Source organism: Chiloscyllium plagiosum, chromosome 23 (assembly GCF_004010195.1).
Source record: "Chiloscyllium plagiosum isolate BGI_BamShark_2017 chromosome 23, ASM401019v2, whole genome shotgun sequence".
Lineage (NCBI taxonomy): Eukaryota > Metazoa > Chordata > Chondrichthyes > Orectolobiformes > Hemiscylliidae > Chiloscyllium > Chiloscyllium plagiosum.
The window spans coordinates 18157325-18177324 of NC_057732.1; the positions used below are offsets into that span (position 1 = coordinate 18157325).

The 20000-nt window shown below is 37.9% G+C and overlaps 1 protein-coding gene across 3 annotated transcripts in view; it reads left to right on the forward strand.

Annotated features, from left to right (window-relative positions):
* Positions 1 to 19994, forward strand: part of ccdc87 (coiled-coil domain containing 87) — a 115986-nt gene extending 95992 nt beyond the window's left edge. For all 3 annotated transcript variants that reach the window (XM_043713618.1, XM_043713619.1, XM_043713620.1), the window contains 5 exons: positions 896 to 903; positions 3356 to 3526; positions 9860 to 9974; positions 11789 to 11931; positions 18970 to 19994. In XM_043713618.1, the coding sequence (XP_043569553.1) occupies positions 896 to 903; positions 3356 to 3526; positions 9860 to 9974; positions 11789 to 11931; positions 18970 to 19134 (602 nt within the window). In that variant the 3' untranslated portion in view covers positions 19135 to 19994. The remainder of the gene's footprint in view (positions 1 to 895; positions 904 to 3355; positions 3527 to 9859; positions 9975 to 11788; positions 11932 to 18969) is intronic.
* The last annotated feature ends 6 nt before the right edge of the window (positions 19995 to 20000 follow it).

Below are 20000 nucleotides of genomic sequence, written 5' to 3' on the forward strand. Positions count from 1 at the left end.
CACAAAGACCACCTTGCTGATCTTTGAAGGGCCCTATTCTCTCCCTCGTTACCCTTTTGTCCTTAATGTATTTGTAAAATCACTTTGAATTCTCCTTAATTCTATTTGCCAAAGCTATCTCATGCCTCCTTTTTGCCCTCCTGATTTCCCTTTTAAAAAAACTCCTACTTCCTTTATATTCTTCTAAAGATTCACTCGATCTTTCCTGTCTATGTCTGACCTATGCTTCCTTCTTTTTCTTAACTAATCCCTCAATTTCTTTAGTCATCCAGCATTCCCTATACCTACCAGCCTTCCCTTTCACCCTAACAGGAATATACTTTCTCTGGATTCTCGTTATCTTGTTTCTGAAGGCTTCCAATTTTCCAGCTGTCCCTTTACCTGCAAACATCTGCCCCCAATCAGCTTTCGAAAGTTCTTGCCTAATACCGTCAAAATTGGCCTTTCTCCAATTTAGAACTTCAACTTTTAGATCTGGTCTATCCTTTTCCATCACTATTTTAAATCTAATAGAATTATGGTCGCTGGCCCCAAAGTGCTCCCCCAAGGACACCTCAGTCACCTGCCCTGCCTTATTTCCCAAGAGTAGGTCAAGTTTTGCACCTTCTCTAGTAGGTACATCCACATACTGAATCAGAAAATTATCTTGTACGCACTTAAGAAATTCCTCTCCATCTAAACCTTTAACACGATGGCAGTCCCAGTCTATGTTTGGAAAATTAAAATCCCCTACCATAACCACCCTATTATTCTTACAGATAGCTGAGATCTCCTTACAAGTTTGTTCTTTATTGTCTGCAGTTACTTGTGATATATAACTTCAAGGCTAAAGGAAATATAGAATTGTTTTATTTTAGTATTGGTTTGGTCATTTTCTTTTCTTTTGCCTTTACAGTTGCCAAGGTAAGGTTGTCCACTGCAGGTGAGAGGCAATGACTTTTGTGTCATATCATTTTACATCCTGTTATAATGCAGATAGTCATATACCAGCAGGTCTAAGTGCCTTGAGATAACCTAGAGTAAAATAAATCTACATATATTTCAATGCACGTGTCATAATCATGACAAGCACAGAATATTAATAAACTTTCTCATTTCAGGGAATGCTTACTAACATAGCAGCATGCAAGAATTTTAAATTGCTGTAATTGAAGTGATCAATAACGTGCTCTTTACTGCTGAAGCTATTTGCACTCTTTTATTTTTCATAAATTAGAAGTTACAGTTGGATCAATTAATCATCAAGGTGTTTTTAGTAGTGTTTTCCTGAGGTGTGAATATGTGTTTCGACAAGTTGCTATCCCTAAGAGACTTCAAATTAAACTGCTAAATGATCCATATGAAGAGGACAAAATGGAATAGAATTTAGGTAAACCTCATGGGATATGTATATATTTTCTCCATAGGGCTGCACTTTTCTTCACTTAGCTTAGAATACTTAGAGATGAGAGTTGAAAAGCATTGTCCACTTGCAGCAAATGTATTAACATCTCTGAACAGGTTAATTAGAAAATATCTATATTCTCAATTAAATGTATAATTGCTCAAAATTATTGTTTGCAGTCAGAGGTAATTGGCAAAGATTGTTACTATGTATGTTATTACATCTTTGCTGATTAAATTGGGACATTGTTGTCTTTGATTTTATTAACACTTAATTTAAGGTAGTTTTGACTTCAATTTTTTAACAAGGACCTGTAAAGTTGGAAAGGATTTTGGCTATACTTTGTAATAGAAGAGCTTACTCAAGAAATAGATTTGTTTGGCACCACACTCCGCATTTGATATGCTCTAGAAGTGCTATTTCTCAGAGAATTACAAAGAAATAACATAAAAACAGGCCATGGGATTTAACAATAAGATTTTGAAATTTGTTTGCATTGTGAACAATTGTCATTAATCCATAGCCCTGTTCATTTCTCCAAATCATGTTATATGTATATAAAATAGAATCGAACAGTACAGAAGGACCTTTAAAGAAACAGTGTATCTTTAAGGATCTTTAAAGGAAGGCTGCAGTGACTTCCCTATCATCTGTGTCTTCTGGTTACAGACCCTTCTGTCATTGAAAAGTTTCTTCTCATTTATTCAATCAAAATCTTTCACAACTTTGAATATTTCTATTAAATCTTATCTTAGACCTAAGGAGAACAACCTTAACTTCTCCAGTCTTTCCACATAACTGAAATCACTCACCTCTGTTAGTGTTCGAGTAAATCTCCTCTACACTCTCTCCATAGCCTTGACTTTCTTTCCCACATATGGAGTACATAGTTTGACACAGTATACCAGCTCGGGCTTCACCTTATAAAGTTTTGATGTAACTCCCTTGCAATATGGATTCCTCTAATAATAAAATCATATACATTTTTAACAGCATTCACTTCTTGCCTTATCACCTCCAAAGATGAGTGAGAATTCTTCTTGTCATGTGTCTTCCCAATGGCTAGTTCAGGTTTTAAGTGCAGTGATCATTGTCTGTAAACCTACATAGATGATTGTTAGCAAGCTACGGCTTTAGATGAATAGAGACAAGTTCTCTGGAACAATTTCATTCAACCTTCCAATGTTTAATATTGGCATCATATCAATACACCTGTATTGTTTTTTGCCTCCCTTTACTTTTCAGAATAATTAACCTCTTAAAAACTGAATATTGTCTGCAAATATGAAATCCATTGTTTCTGATTGAACTTATAAATCATCATGTAACAATGAACAATAAAGTTGAAAACCAAACCCTTTAGAATGCTTCACACTGCTTCCAATAACTCCAATAACTCCATAGTACCCCTTTTTCCTCCTTCAATCCAGGTTTTCATCCAGTTTTCCATTGTTTCCTAATTATGCATTTAATCTTCATAGCTTCCTGTGTGAAAAATCATGCACATCATATTGATTGCATTTTTTCTACCACCTATATCTGTTAAAAGAACACTCATCAGGTTTGTTAGATATGATTTTCCTTTCTGAAATCCTTTTGACTTTTTAACTATTTCTGATTGTTTTTTCTTCAACTGGATACACAGTAACTTCATGTTGAGCTGTTGATTTGTGAATTTGTAACCAGTGGTGTCTCACTGGAAGGAATATCAGAAAATCTTATCCTGTCCCATTCCCTACAACATTGAATGCTGTATACCTCCTAAATGCAAGCAGGAAATACTATCAATTAAACTACAGTACCGAATGGCTCAGAACGGGATAAAATCGATAAACCCAAGCTTTTGAATGAAGGGTGCTGTGGTTTCTTTAATAAAAATGCCTCAAGTGTGTGTAAAAAAAAAAAGGACAAACTCTATCTGCATTTTTTTTATTATTCCTCCAACCCCATCTCACCCCTTTCTCATAATAGGAGTATGTAGAAGTTCAGAAGCGGCTTGGGAAGAAACCTTACCTAGAAGATCTAGAGGAGATCCAGAATAGACTGCAACATATTTGGACCAATCTGTACATCCCTGATTCGGAACGTCTTGATATGGCTATTAAATACAGTTCATTTAAACACAAAATTCGTGTTTCAAAGGTATGTGGATAGAATAGGCTTAAGTTGGTTCAGCATCTTTTACAATAAATATTGCATACATGTATTCTTTTTGAAAGAAATTTGTGCGTATCTAGCTTTTAATAGTTTTATGGTGTAACATCACTAAGCATTTCTAAGGTATATCTGCTGAACCTTCTAATGCTCATTTACAAATCTCTGTATCCCCTGAAAAAGTTATAAATCACACAACACCAGGTAATAGTCAAATAGGTTATAGTCCAACTATAACCTGGTGTTGTGTGATTTATAACTTTGTCCACTTCAGTCCAACACTGGCACCTCCACATCATGGCTCCTCTGAAAAAGTCTGACACACAAATTTCCTAGATTTGTACATCGTGTTATGTGGCTTAATGTGATCAAGGAAAAAGCAAGGTCAAGAACTATCTTCAGACTTGTGCTTCTTTATGCCATTAGTTATTAAATACAAAAACTAATCGCTACGCTAAATGGTATTCAGACATATGCCAGGTTCTAATCTTACTGTTACGTTATTGAAAGATTATTGCATAAATTCTATAACCTGTGCTTGTCAGTCTGTTTCACATGCTTCTCTCTACATGTTTCTGCCATTCCCATGGCTGGACTTTAGGCTTCTGCCTAGCTCTCCGTGTGTTTTTCTCTCACTCCTCTCTAACTCCACTCATTGTATTATTAATATCCAGTGCGGAGCAACTCTGTGACATCAACACGGGATTACGCCATGCTCCTAAAATCCTGACAGAACAATGCAAATAATATGTTGTTGCAAATTTTTACCCCTAAGTTTTGGTGCCGCATGGGTTGAAGTCATGTGATTGCAACTGTGACTCCTAGGATTTGATAACAAATCTTTGCACATTTCTAAGCATTTATTAAAAACTGGATCCTATACAATACTTAATCAAATTGCAGTCAATTTCACTGCATCCAAAACTGTTTGGGCCACCAAGACTTTGTGCAGGGCCTTTACTTTTTTGATATTATGACAGCTATGCGTTATCTAATATCTTTAATCTGATAAAACATTTCAAGGTACTTCAGAGTAGTATTGTAAAACAAATTATGGCACCAAACTACAGGCCAGATGACTAAGACCTTGGTTATAAGGATAGGTTTTAAGGAAATCTGAAAAGAATAAAGCACGGTGGCACGGTGGCACAGTGGTTAGCACTGCTGCCTCACAGCGCCGGAGACCCGGGTTCAATTCCCGCCTCAGGCGACTGACTGTGTGGAGTTTGCACGTTCTCCCCGTGTCTGCGTGGGTTTCCCCCGGGTGCTCCGGTTTCCTCCCACAATCCAAAAGATGTGCAGGTCAGGTGAATTGGCCACGCTAAATTGCCCGTAGTGTTAGGTAAGTGGTAAATGTAGGGGTAGGGGTATGGGTGGGTTGCACCTCGGCGGGGCGGTGTGGACTTGTTGGGCCGAAGGGCCTGTTTCCACACTGTAAGTAATCTAATCTAAAATAATGAGGTGGAGAAATATAGGAAGGGAATTCCAGAATTCCAGAGCGTGGGGACTCATTGACTAAATGTGCAGCCAGCAATAATAGAACAAAAATAAAATCAGGGATGCTCAAGAGGCACAGATATCTTGGAGTGTTGTGGGATTGGAGGGGATTACAGAGATAGGGAAGGACAAGGCCAAGGAGGGACTTGGAAATGAAGATGAGAATTTTAAAATTAGAATATTGTCAATATTGATCATTGCTTGAGATTAAGCTCGGTTTCATCAACATGTGTATGAAACTAATGCTGTGTTTTCTTGGGAGAAATAGCAGGGTATCAAGGAGTTGACTACAGAAGTGATTGTGTAGGAGCAGAATGATAAATCATTGCAATGGAAACTCTGAATACACTTAGATAGATAAGATTGGAACTTGAGAGCAGTCCCATTCAGCTGGATGGCAGTGACAAAGGAGGCAGATGGTGTAGTCAATGTGTCAAAGACTGCAGACAGGTCAGAAGGATGAGCAGGGAAAGTTTATCCTTGTCACTGTTGTATTTGAAATTTCTTATGATCTTAGTAAGAGCCATTTTGGTACTGCAGCACAGCTGGAAATCTGATGAAGTGAATTCAGATGGAGAATTTCAGGAAGTACGGGCATAGATTTGGGCGGTTACAGCACATTCAGTGATTTTGCAGAATCCTGGGATGTTTCAGATGGGCCTGTAGTTTGGAAGGACTGTGGAGTTGAGGGATTTTTTGAGGAGAGGTCAACGACAGCATATTTAAAGAAATGGATCTATGTACTGTTGCTCCAAATATACCAGTTATTAATGCTATCTGAATTGCCATTTGTTCACCTCAAAATGTAGGTTTTGCTAATGAAATAACTGTAGAGTGCTAATGATCTTATCTATTTTATATTTAAATTGTGTACATGCATTGGATGACATTAATCTTTTCAATACAATGTAGAATCACATCATAGAAGAAATTTATCTATCTATAATACCTGTAGGTGACACTCTAAATAGTATATTCACCATTCAATGTGTCACAACTTACCTGCCACATATACGTGTGAAATGCAGTAACTGCCTTTTGGTTGTGATGGTGGGTTTTAATTAACTCTTCCACACGCAGTTGCAAGATTTAGCCACCAAGTGTTGCTGTGGAGGAGTTTAAATTTCTTGGCCTCCAGTTAAGAGTTAGAACTAAATACTACTTTGAAAATTATCATTCCTAATGTTTTGCAGTATGCCAGTTAAGAGTTAGAACTAAATACTACTTTGAAAATTATCATTCCTAATGTTTTGCAACCGTACCAGTTTCCTGAGGATTGCTATTGGACATCCAAGACCTCCTCTGTCCTGCCAGACTTTGATTATGTGTCTACACCCTAATGGGACTGCGTCATCCAGTACTTCTCCTGTATCCACACATCCATTTTAGCACTTTATATTCCTTAATGTGCTGGGCTGCCTCACTGCCATCACTAAGTAATTCTATCTTTGTGATCAACAGTTCCACTGTGATCTGACCTGATTTTTCCATTAGCTGCCCTGCCCCATATCCACCGTCACTGATCTCTTTCATTCTGAGTTTATCCATCAGATATTGCCAACTTTTGCAAATTAATCACATTTATGACATGATTTCTTCACTAAATCCATCCTCACTTGTGATCCTGAAAGACACACTGTAAAATCTTGCGGTGTTTCTGCTTCTGAGTTTTTTTCAGGGAGCTGATTAAAAACCATGTTTAGTCAGCTTATCCCTCAGCAGCTCAGCCATGCTTATAAACATAAGGTTAGAGAAGATTCAGATCACGTGAAGTGGAAAACCAACCTGATGCATTCTGGCTACCAAAAAATACTTTTCTTTTTCTCGAGATAATTTTGAGATTTTCTTAAAGGCTAATTTTTCATTGCACATATTGAAGCCCCAGTAGAAAACCATGTGGACCCTGTTGGACACATCCATCCATTTACAACACTTGCTCATTACTACTTTGTCTCTTACCACCGACAACTTGCTAATTTGCCTTCAATCCCACAAGCTTCAACTTAGCAAACCGTATCTTATGAGAAACCTCATCAGATGCCTTCTGAAAGTCGATGTACTTACATTCATAGATATTCCCCTATTCACCTCTTTATTTGCTTCTTCAAAAAGCATTGAGGTTTGTCAGGTTTAATCCATCAGTTACAATTTTTTTCTTCTCAATTGAAAAATTCAGGGTGTTCAGTCATTGTGTCCTTTAAATTGTAGACCCTAGTAATGACTTATACTATAATATAAAGAACACAAAATGTTGTATGGAATTTCAGCTGTTTAGAATTTGATTATTCCACACTAGTTCACTTCCCCAATGTTTTGAAAATGGGAGCTATTTTGTGTATTATTCAAATTTCCCAAATGGGCATTCTTCTTCATAATGTAATGTAAAGTACTTTACTGATGAGATATTAAGCTGCATTGTTATGTAACGATGTTCAATTTTATTCGCACAAAATATTTGTTCTGTTGCATTACTGTTAATTATCTTGGACTTTTAGAACTAAACTTTGCCTCACAATATTGTAGCTGATCAATATTTTGTTTCCAAAAAAAAATTATATCCTAAAAAAACTTATATCCTAAACTTTAAATTTCTCAACCTCCAGCATCAATTGGCAGAGATGAAATACAGTTGTCCAAGACATGTTGTAATGAACTGGAAAGTGGTTAATTCTCACAACATTGTTCCTTTAATTCTGTAGTTTGCAGAAACCTTCTTCAAAACCAGGCTAGCCTGCACTGTGCCCATTCTTTCCAACTCTACCACAGCTCCAAACGACCACCACCTCATATGTGATGTCTCAGCTTCAAGCTAATGTGATCATTACTTGGGGTCGAAAACCCCATGAGTAGCCGCAAGATCCCAGCCCCTGGCCTGTCTCCTCCACCATATAGCGAAGGAATCAGTGGTCTCTCTGAAGTCCGAGTCCACTTTGGGGCAGATGGAGAAGCTGGCCAAGATGGAGCTGAGGAACTGGAACTGGAGCTGGGTCAGGGTGGGAATGTTTCCCTTAGACTTGGTACTGGACCTTCCCCACCAGTTGGATTGCTCCATCCTGCCACACTTCACACCCTCTGCTCCAACTTTCCAGCTGAAACTCAGGGCACAGCCTATTAGGCAGTCACCTCGCTCAAGCAGACAGAGTGACAGCTCCACTTGATTTGCTCTGACCTTGGTAATCTCCAAACTTGCTCCTTCAACCACAGGTTTTCTACCTCCTGCCCTGGCTACTCCTCCAGTTACATGCTCCCTTTTAGCTTGCTTGCAGTCAGGAGCATTCTCTGAGAACTGCCAGACAGCAGGCACCTGTTCAGCCTCAGGCAGATGAGGTCCCCTGATCTTGGCAATTAACAACTTCATTAAAATGCACGAGAAGACACTGGAGTAGGCAGGTTTGACAGAGGCAGTGGGTAAATATTGGAGGAGTCTCCAACACTGTGTGTGCTGTGCTTCCTCCATGGACAAGTTGGTGGCTGTGGAGAGGCAAGTCAAGCACACTTGGTGACTGCTGGTTATGTGTACAGACTACATTCTATTACGGCACCAACAGTAACGCATCAGCATAACGAGGCATCTTAACCTCACTCCAGATGCTCCTTGCTCATAAAAAGACACGGTTGTTCCAGTAGGAGAGAAGTCTCCTACTGAGAGAAGTTCTCAGCCAGAAGAGAAGTCACATTTAAGTACCTCTTAAAATGGTCCAGATGTTGCTGCACTTTCCACTTCCATCCTGCATGCCACCGTCAGCCTTGTAGAAGTTCAAGCTGAGGAACCTGCCTCTGGGCAGGACACACTCAACACATCTGGTCCAGTAGCCACAAACCCTCCCGATAAAAACACCAAGGTGCTATTTACAATATAGAATCCCTGCTGCATGATCTTCAGGCCATCTGTGTACTATAATCTCCCTTTACACCATTGTTCCTTTTGAGGCTATAACACCTGTCTCGAAGCAAATTCCTACATTTTGCTTCAGCGCTGTGCTCTAATGCTCTGATATTCATATTCTCTCAGACTCTTCTGAACCCAGTGTTGCAGTTCTTCCTCTCATTCGGACCACACTTGTCCCAAAGATGGTACTTGAACGTGGTATGCAATGTCATGAAGACTTTGTTTAGTATTAGTGTACTTCTAAATCTCATCATCATTGTCTTTCAGTTAAAAGAGCTGTGGAAAATGATCAATGATAACTTCATTTATAGCGATGAACTGTCAGATCCATAATTTTAAATTGTGATTTTATTTTGAGCACAGACAAATTTATTTTTATTAGTGCATTTGCACATTCGACACTGGAACATAAATGTCTGTTACAAAAGGTGCTAAGTGCCAAAAATAATTAGTATGCCCTCAATGCTTTTAGCATGTATCCTATCACTATGGAAATTGCCATAGTGACTATGGATATAATATAAGTTAATATCATACAGTCCTGCTACCAAATTCACTAATTAAAAACTTTATTTTTGCAAAGTTGCATAACCTTATCTAGATTCTGTAAAACAGTGCTACTGTGCTGAGCAAGCACATTTAACCTTGAAATAACCCAATACATTCTCATTAAACCTTGAAAGGCCACAAAGGAGCGCTTTTTAAGTGCCCTCAGTGAGAATAGAGAATAAAATTCAAGGTAGGAAACGGCGAGAGTTGGCCATGTTTTAAGGTAGCGACAAGGATGGTGGTGATCGAAAATACATTTTACACTGAAAAAGAATGAAGCTAACTATTATCACACTTATTTCCCTCATTCATAGTACTGGTCATACATAAATTCAGTATATTTGGTATAATAGTAAGAACTGCATACCTTTCTTTCTTTGTTTTAGGCTCTGGAGGCCTGGGAAGCAGCTGTAAAGCTGATTAAAGAGCGAGAGTGCATTTTGAGTAAACTTGAACAATTTGAGAGATTTGCATCAAACCCTAATCGATTTTTTGTGAAAGGTAGGCTTTGGTGAGGACAAATGATGAAAAGTCTCATAAAGTCATTACCCTGCGGAAACAGGATTTGTTCTATCTGGTGACAAACAGGTTTCCAATTGTATTTGAACAGTTTTGTTGAACTATATTATGTTTGTGACATTCCTGGATTGAGTTATATTGGGAATCAGTCTTTTGAAACTTCTAAGTGTTTTCCAGTTTTGAGTGGTACTAGGTAAGTGTGGTTTGCCAAGAATTATTTGGTTTTTTTTGACCGTGTTAGATTTTACTGAGCAGATCCGTGTGCATTGTGGGGTTTTGCCAAGGAATTCAGTTATAATTCAATCTTCTGTCTTTCTAGCTTTATAAATAATTTCAGAGTAAGTATTAAAGAGAGTGTACGTGAATAACTTAAATTGGTTGAGATTAAGGTTGGCATTTTTTCTTAGTGATGTAAATAGGTTGTCATTGATGGTTTTGATTGCTCAACTGAAAGAAGTGTTGTATATTTTGCTTCCACTTAACATTGGGATTGTTGTCATGAAGTGTCTAAACTTATAAATTTTTACTATTGTAGCAAAGAATGTATTGTTATTTTTAAAATCCTTCCAGAAAATGACAACTCTTAAAAGAATATTCAACTTCCTAATGACCAACATAACAAAATATCACATTTTAAGACTTTTAATGTTAAAAACAAATTAAAATCAACCTGGACCAAATATTACATAGTAGACAGCTAATACACTAAATTATAGAGAACATATTCCCCATGAACTACTCAACAAAATTGAAAGCTCCATATTATACATTAAAAAACACTACAATGTCAGCAGAATATAGTCTTGTGTTTAGAGTCCAACTTCCTTCCACTTCAACAAGAGCTCTTCTCCACATCCCACCAGGGTGAAATTTTCATTGTCCTTTTAAACACAATCTCCTTCATTAAATCTTATGAATCATGTATCAACAAATCTAGTAACCAAGTTCCTTCTAACAATGCTTTGGTCTTTACCACTCTATAAGCATAATGTCTTCAAATCAAGGATCACACTCACCAGCATTCTACTTGGTAATTAATCCATAAAAGTTACTTTTAAGTTTCTCAGGAGTTTTCAGATAGCTAAATATACGAGAATGGTAAGACAAGTAAATCATCATAAATGAACATTACAAAATTTGTTTTAACTAATGTGGAATTTTCTTTATCGTAATGAAGAAATTTGACATTGCATAAATATATATTTAGTCTTTCTGGGCTAGTTAGGTTGTCTTGCTCTGATTACAAGCTTGACACACTGGTAAAATCCTAGTTACATTACACTCAACAATAAAACTGGAAGTTCTCATAAATTCACTGATTCCTTCGGGATTGCACTCTTGGAGGACCTCAACACCATATTCTCCGAGAGGAGCTGAGAATTAGTAATTATACCTGGATATCCACATTATTCTGCAATGTGGATATCCAGGTGTAATCAAATCCAGGTATAATGTGGAGTACATACATTGCTAGTATTAGAATCTAATAGGTTCTGTGAATGGACATTAACTACCTAATAGCTGAAACAATAAAGAGAAACTGGTATCGGGTATTGATTAATTAACTTTACGTATATACTTTTTTATTTATATAAAAATGGCCATCATGGTTTTTGTGGTAGTGTCCCTATTTCTGAGCCAAGCGGTCTGGGTTCAATTCTGACCTGCTGCAGAGGTATATCACAATATGTCTAAACCAGATGATATAAAAATATCCCAGTGTGTTGAATACGTTCGACCCTTCAATAATAAATTTGGTGGTAATGCTGTGTCTCTTCTATTTTTCTATGTTACAGGTTACTGGGGTACTTCAATCGCAAGATTAAGGGAGTCCAAAGAGAGGGATAAGCTTTACTCTGATATAGCACAAATTGAAAATCAATTGTCAACAATTTTGAAGAAAATCAAAAACAATTTTGAGGATGTAGTTACCTTCAAGGTAGAAACACCAATTTATGATAGCAATAAAATCTTTGCTGTCTATAATGTGATTTTGTCATTGATGGGATGTGATCATTGTGTGCTAGGCCAGCGCTATCCTTGTTGAAACATTGCAGTCTGTTTTGTGTGGGTACAGCATCATCTACAATGTTATTAGAGAGGGAGTTCCGAGATTTTGACTCACTTATTTTGAATCTGATCGTGTGTAATGAACCAGGTTTAATAAATGATGTCAGAGTGAAATATCCCTAGAAAACAGTGACCATAACATAGCAGAGTATGATAAAGATTGTATCAAATTGAAAGAAAAAAATTTGCAATGTGGCAAATGTTATTGGTAAGTCAGAGGATTGGAGCAGTTTTGAAAAGCAACAAAAGATGACCAAAAATAAAACAAAGAGGGACAATATAAAATTTGACAGTAAATTTGCAAGTAATATCACAATGGATAGCAAGGGATTTTTTAAACATATAAAATGGAAGACAGAGGCCAAAGTGAATATAACCCCCTTAGAGAATGAGGTTGGAAAAATAATAAAGGGAAACCATGAAGTGGCAGAGGAGTTGAATAAATACTTTCTGTTAGTCTTTATTGTAGAAAACACTAATAGTATTACAAAAACACTAAATCATCAAGAGGCATAAAGGGGAGAGGAAATAAATACAATGACTGCAGAAAAATGTACTTGGGGAAACTAATGGGTCTAAAGACATCTAAGACCCCTACACCTGATAGGATATATCCTAAGATATTAAAGGAAATAGCTACAGAGGTAGTGGATAAACTGGTGGTAATCTTTCAAGAATCCATTGATTCTGGAAAAGTCCTGGAGAATTGGAAACTTCTAATGTAATCCCTTTATTCCAAAAGGGAAGGAGACAAATACAAGAGGGCCATTTATCTTAAGATGTATTCTTGGAGTCTATTATAAAAGATGTAATGACAGAGATTTTAAAAATACTTAACATCATCAAGCGGAGTCGGTGTGGTTTCATGAAGGGGAAATCATACCTCACAGATTTATTAGAATTATTTAAGTTGGATAGATGAAGGGGAAGAAGTGCATTTAATATATCTGGATTTCTAGAAGACATCTAATAAGGCTGCACATGTTAGGTCATCTAATAAGATAAGAAACCATGGTGTTGGAGATAGATTATTAGCATGGATGGAGGATTGGCTAATTAACAGAAGAAAGAGAGTTGGGATAAGGGGGACATTTTCAGGCTGGCAACCTGTAACTAGTTAAGTGTCATTGATCAGTGCGTGGTCCACAGTTGTCTAAAATATGTATTAATGGCATGGATGAGGGAAGTGAATGTACCATGGCCAAGTTTGTAAATGACACAAAGCTGGATGGGAAGGCATAAACAACGATGACACGGTATACAAAAGGGTATACCGTATATACTCGAGTAATAGTCGATCTCATGTAAAAGTCAACCCCCTATTTTTGGCCAAATAATCTGGACTTTTCCATATATTTTGTGTAAAAGTTGACCCTAGTTCTTCACAGATAACAGATCAACGTTTATGAATCAGTGCGCCGGCCATCACGTTCTGCTTCAGTATTCCAGTCAGCTGGTTGTTCCACTCTGCTCCCAGTCTTCCAGTCCAATAGCTGTTCTGCTCTGGGTTTTCAGAATAACTATAGTTCTTCTTTTTTCTGTATTTGTTTCGAGGTAATTGGGCTTCTTCTAATGATACGGTATGAAATTTGACACACATGAATTTCAACCCCTCAAAAGCAGTATCCATGTAATAAATAGGTAAAAACAATGACTGCAGATGCTGGAAACCAGATTCTGGATCAGTGGTGCTGGAAGAGCACAGCAATTCAGGCAGCATCCGAGGACAGGCAAAATCGACGTTTCGGGCAAAAGCCCTTCATCAGGAATAAAAAGTTTTTATTCCTGATGAAGGGCTTTTGCCCGAAACGTCGATTTTGCCTGTCCTCGGATGCTGCCTGAATTGCTGTGCTCTTCTAGCACCACTGATCCAGAATCCATGTAATAAATAGTCAACCCCATAAATTTAACCTTAAAAAGTAGTCAAAAAATTTTGATTATTACTTGAGTACATATGGTAGACAGTTTAAGTGAGTTGGCAAAAATCTGACAATTTGAATGTAATGTGGAAAAATTAGATTATGCACTTTGTCAGGAAGAATAAAGAAGCAAATTATTAGAGATATAGAGTCATTGAGAAAAACAGCATGAAAACAGACCCTTTGGTCCAAGTCCTAAACTAATGTAGTCCCATTTCCGAGCACTTGGCCCATATCCCTCGAAACCCTTCTTATTTATATACTCAAGCAGATGCCTTTTAAATGTTGTAATTGTACCAGCCTCCATCATTTCCTCTGGCAATTCATTCCATACACACACCACCCTCTGTGTGAAAAAAAGTGCCCCTTAGGTCCCTTTTAAATCTTTTCCCTCTCACCCTAAACCTATGTCCTTTAGTTCTGGACTCCCCCAAACAAGGGAAAAGACCTTGTCTACTTACCCTATCCATGCCTCTTATGATTTTATAAACATCTATAAGGTTACCCCTCAGTCTCCAATGCTCCAGGGAAAACAGCTCCATTGTAATCAGCTTCTCCCTATAGCTCAAACTCTCTTAAAGGGAGAATGATGACAGAAAGCTGTATCGCTGAAAGATTTGGGAGTCCTCATGCATAAATCACTAAAAGCTAGTACACAAGGTCAGCAGGTAAAAGGAAATGCAAATTAATGGTGGCCTTTATTTCAAAGGGAATGGAGTATAAAAATAGGCAGGAGTTGCTATAGCTACACAACACACTAGTCAGACCTAGTGCTGGAATACTGTGAACAGTCGTGGACACTTTCTGAAGAAAAGATATACTTGCATTGGAGATAGTCCAAAGACAATTGACTAGCTGATCCTGGGTGTGGAGGCACTGTCTTATAATGAGAAGTTGAGTAAGTTGGTAGGTAGGTTGGGCCTGTACTCATTGGAAACTAGAAGATTTAGAGGCCACCATAGTGAAAAATACCAGATTCTTAGGGGACTTAACATTTTAGATGCAGAGATGTTGTTTTCTCTTGTGGGAAAATCTGGGACCAGAGGGAGTAATCTCCAAATGAAGGTTCGCCAATTTCAGACAGAGATGTGGAGGAACTGCTTCTCTCAGAGGCTATTGAATCTGTGGAACTCTTTACCACAGAGAAATGTAGAGGCTGTCTTAAGTATATGCAGTGCTGAGATATTTAGTTTGAGGCAGATTTTTAGTTAGTAAGGGAATCAAGGGTTAACAGGGAAAAAGCAGGAAAATTGAGTTGAGGATTATTAGATTTGCAATGATCTCATTGAATGGTGGATCAGACTTGATAGACTGAATGGCCTATTCTGCTTCTTCAAATCTTGTACTTTTATGATACATGCTACTGCTACAATGTGTTGATGGTGGAAGGAGTGAACATTTGAGGATGTAGTGCCAATCAAACAGGCTGCGTTATCCTGAATGTTGTCCTGAATGGCTTCTTGAATGTTTTTCAAGATTTAGTCATTCATGTGATGAGGACTTTACCATCACAATTCTCACTTGTGCCTTGTAGATGATGGAAGAGCTTTGGGGAGTAAGGAGTCACTCATTTCCATTACTGGTTTCTGACCTGATCTTGTAACCACAGGTTTACATGGCTAGTACAGCTCAGTTTCTAGTCATTGGTAACACCAAGATGTTGATAGTGATGGATTCAGTGATGGTAGTGCCATTGAATTTCAACGAGCTATGCATAGATTTTCTTGATGGAGATGGTTATTACCTGCAGCAATATGGCATTCATGTTACTTGTCACTTGGCAGCCTGAACCTAGATATTGTCCGGGTGTTTGGAAATGGACTGTTTCAGCATATGAGGAGTTGTGGATAATGCTGACCATTGTGGAATAATCTAGAGAACATCCCAATTTCTGACCTTATGATAGAGGGAAGGTCTTTTTTGAATAGCTGAAAATGGTTAGGTCTAAGAAACCACTTCGAGAAACTCCTGCTGAAAGTTTCCAGACCTGAGATGACTGATCTCCAACAACCACAACCATCTTTCTTTGTACTAGGTATGACTCCATCCAGTGGCGAGGTAACTACCTATTATCATTAACTTTAGTTTTGATACTTACATAAGAAATGCAATATTATTGTATATATCTTTATTTCAGCTAAGTATCTTAGTTAAACTGTGTATGAGTTTTTTTTCATAGTAATTTTGTTTTTTCAGTTTGTGGAACTTAAACTCAACTAATTTTTCTTTGTAATTCATTCAGGGGTGTGGACTTCACTGGCTGTGACAGCACTTATTGCCCATCCCTAATTGTATTTGAGAAGGTGGTGATGAGCTTTTTCTTAAACTATTGGAGCCTATTTGGTGTGAATACAGCCCAATGATGTAGGGAGTGAGTTCCATGATTTTGAATCCGTGAGAGTGAAAGGATGGAGGAATGGTCATGGACCAGGCAGCTGAAAATGTTTAGGCTTAGAATACTACCCTGGGAATTCCTGTAGCGATGTTCTTAGACTGAGCTGACTGACTTCCAACAATCACAGCCATCTCCCGGCTTCCTATTTTTACAGTATTCTAGTTTAGCTAGGGTTCTTGATACAACATGATATATTGCTGCTTTGATGTCAAGGGTAGTCACTCTCAACTCACCTCTGCTGTCAGCTCTTCTGTCCATGTTTGAACCAAGGCCGTACGGCGATAATCAGCTGACTGGTCCCGGCAGAATGCAAACTGACCATCAGTAAGCAGCTTTTTGCTAAGCAGGTGTTGCTTCACAGCACACTTGATGATCCCTTCCAACACTTTATTGATGATTGAGAGTAGACTAACTGACCAATACTTGATCAGATGGTATCTGCTTTTTTTTATGGCAGATCAAACCTGAATACGTTGCTAGGTAGATGCCAGCATTGTTGCTGTATGCTTGGCTAAGTTCACAGAATATATCTTCCAAATTATTGACAGAATATTGCCAGTGCCCATAGCCTTTACAGTATCCAATTCCTTAGCCATTTCTTTGAGTGAATCAGAATAGGTGAAGACCTTAGTTTCAGAGGGCCATAGAGCTTCTCTCTAAATGAGAGAGAGAGATGTAACTGGTTCTGAGTTTAATTTGAGGGTCACCAAATCTCAAGCAACAGCAAAGTTGAGAAATCAGGACCTTCATGGTAACTTATACTGCTGTGGGAATCAAACCTGTGCTGTTAGTGTTACGCTGTATAGCAAACCAGCTGTCCAACCAATTGAGCTATTCAACCCCCAACAACACCTGTGCTGCTGGAACATTCTGAAGCGGCTGAGATAAATCATCTGCTTAACACTTCTGGTTGAAGGTTGTTGCAAATGTTTCAGCCTTATCTTTTGCACTGATCTGCTAGGCTCCACCATTACCTGAGAATGGGGATAATTGTAGAGTTTCCTCCTGCAGTGAGTTGTTTAATTGTCCAACACCATTCATGATAGCATGTAGCCAAATTACATAACTTAGATCTGATCTATCGGTTGTGGAATTTTTTATCTTTGTGTATCACTTGCTGCTTATGTTTTTTGACATGTAACTCATCCTGTGTTATAGATTCACCAGTTTGGCTCATTTAGTGCTGCTCTGGCATACCCTCCTGCACTTTTCATTTAACCAGAGTTAATTCTTGACTTGATGATAATGGTAAAATTGGGGATATATGAAGCTATGAGGTTGCAGATTGTATTGTTGTTCTGAAGTTCTGAAGAAGCATCACCAGACCTGAAATGTTAACTCAGCTTTCTCTCCACAGATGCTGCCAGACTTGCTGAGCTTTTCTAGCAATTTTTGTTTGTATTTCTGACTTCCAGCATCTGCAGTCCTTTGGGTTTTTTTCTGTTTGTATAAGTTTTGTTGTTGCTGATGACTTATAATGCCTCACAGATTCAGGTCTGAGTTACTCGATGTGTCCAAAATCTATCCCATTTAGCACATTCGTAGTGACACACAAGACAGTGGAGACAATGGAGAATATCTTTAATGTGAAGATGGGCCTCCACAAAGTCTTTGTGATTGTGACATCTACCATTGCTGTCAGGATAGATGCATCTGCGGCAGGCAGATTGTTCCCTCATCATCTGCCATGGACCCAACCAAGCAGTTACGTCCTTCAGGTCTCGATCAGCTCAATCAGTAGTGGTGCTGCACTCTTGTTGGTGGATATTGAAGTCCTCCACCCGGAATAAATTCTGTGCCATTGCTACCCTCAATATTTCAACTTGGAGGAGTGCTGATTCATCAACTGAGGGATCAAGTGGCACATGGTAATCAACAGAAGTTTCTTTGCCCATGTTTCTCCTGATGCCATGAGATTTAATGGGATCTGGAGGCAATTTTGAGGATTCCCAGATCACCTAGACTATATCACGTGTTGCCTGAAGTGTCCGAGACACAGCTCTCCCAATTCCAGCACTAGCCCCCAGATGTCAGTAAGGTGGTCTTTGCAGGGCTGAGTTTGCCATTATTGGTTCCAGTTTCTTGGATGTTGCCAAGTGATCGATCCAATATAATTCCTTTTGAGGCTGTTTAGCAATTGAGACTGAATGGCTTGGTAGTTCATTTTAGAAAACAGTTGTGAATCAACCACATTACTGTGGTTTTGGAGTCTCATATAGGCTAGATTGGGTGAGGTCACATTTCCTTCATTAAAGGATATTAGTAACCTACAATGATAATCAACAATGGTTTAATGGTCATTGTTAAACTTATAATTACAATCTTTTCTGAATTCAAATTCCATCATCATATCTGGGACCCTGAGCATTTTCAGGGTCTTTGGGTAACCAGTCCAGTTGTATTCAGTAAGGTTAATTCTAAGACAGTCTGATTAATAGTTAGGTTAAACTAATATTTTTAAGGAATTTTTTAAAAAATGACATTCTTTTACTTTAGTTTACTTACAGTTTTGCAGTGTTGTGCTAATTCCTGTGCACGACGTGCATTCTGCTACCTACCTCTTAATAATGTTTCCTCAAACTTCTGATTATAGGGCCGGCCATATATAGAGAAAATGCAACGGGACAAAGTGGAGATGCTCTTCTGGCTACAGCAAGAGAGACGGAAAATTATACTTCACAGAATCTCAGCCAATAGACCTGTACCACCTAAATATCCTTCCATTGAGTTCTGCTCTTGTTCCTTAGCAGATTACTGAAGGATTTGTATGCTTTGGAAGAGATCCATCCAACTAACTGCACTTCTCACACCTCAATTCTGCTCTCCTACAAATATGTACAAAGGAAGTTTCAGGAAAAGGATTACTCTAATGTCAAAAACAAGCATTTTGCCAAAATGTTGTTATATTCCATATTATACCCTTTTTATGGATTTCTGATTAGTTTTTTTAAGGGCATTTTGTAATGCCAATTATTCTTCAGCCATCTTGCTATTTGACTTTTTTTTCCTTTGTTTTTGAAAAAAGTGTTTGTAAGGTTTACTAACTACTATGAGGCAGATCTTCGTAGTACTATTAAAAGGAATATTTATTTTCCACATTCTGTATAATAATGCGATAGATATTTAATTTTTTTCTGAAGTTGTTTTACTTTTAGAAATGGTTCTCCTAGTTTATATTGATTTGACCTTTTTCCAGAGTCAGCTTTATTTTTTTTCAAATTATCCACAATCACAAAGCTGTTTCATATCAAACATATTCCTTTTTAGAATCTCTGTTTTTGTATGATGGTGTAACTGGATGCTGCTTGCTTTGTAATGCTAAGACTATGCATATATTTTCAGAAATGTAGCTACTTCAACTTACACCATCAACTTTGGATTATTTTGTTATCCTGAGTTCTTGCAATTAAACTGCAACAGAGCTGCTTCTTTCTTGTTCCCATGTCTCAGATTGAAGTTCAGAACCTGGAATTTTTAAGAGAGCATTTTATTTTGATTTTGGCAATATTTGAACCCACTACCATTTTTGACAGGCACTTTAGCTGAATAGTCGTATTCCAAAGGTGCCAGTGCTGCCTCATCTTTTATGTATCATCCATTGCAGTTCAAAATGTACTGCTTTTT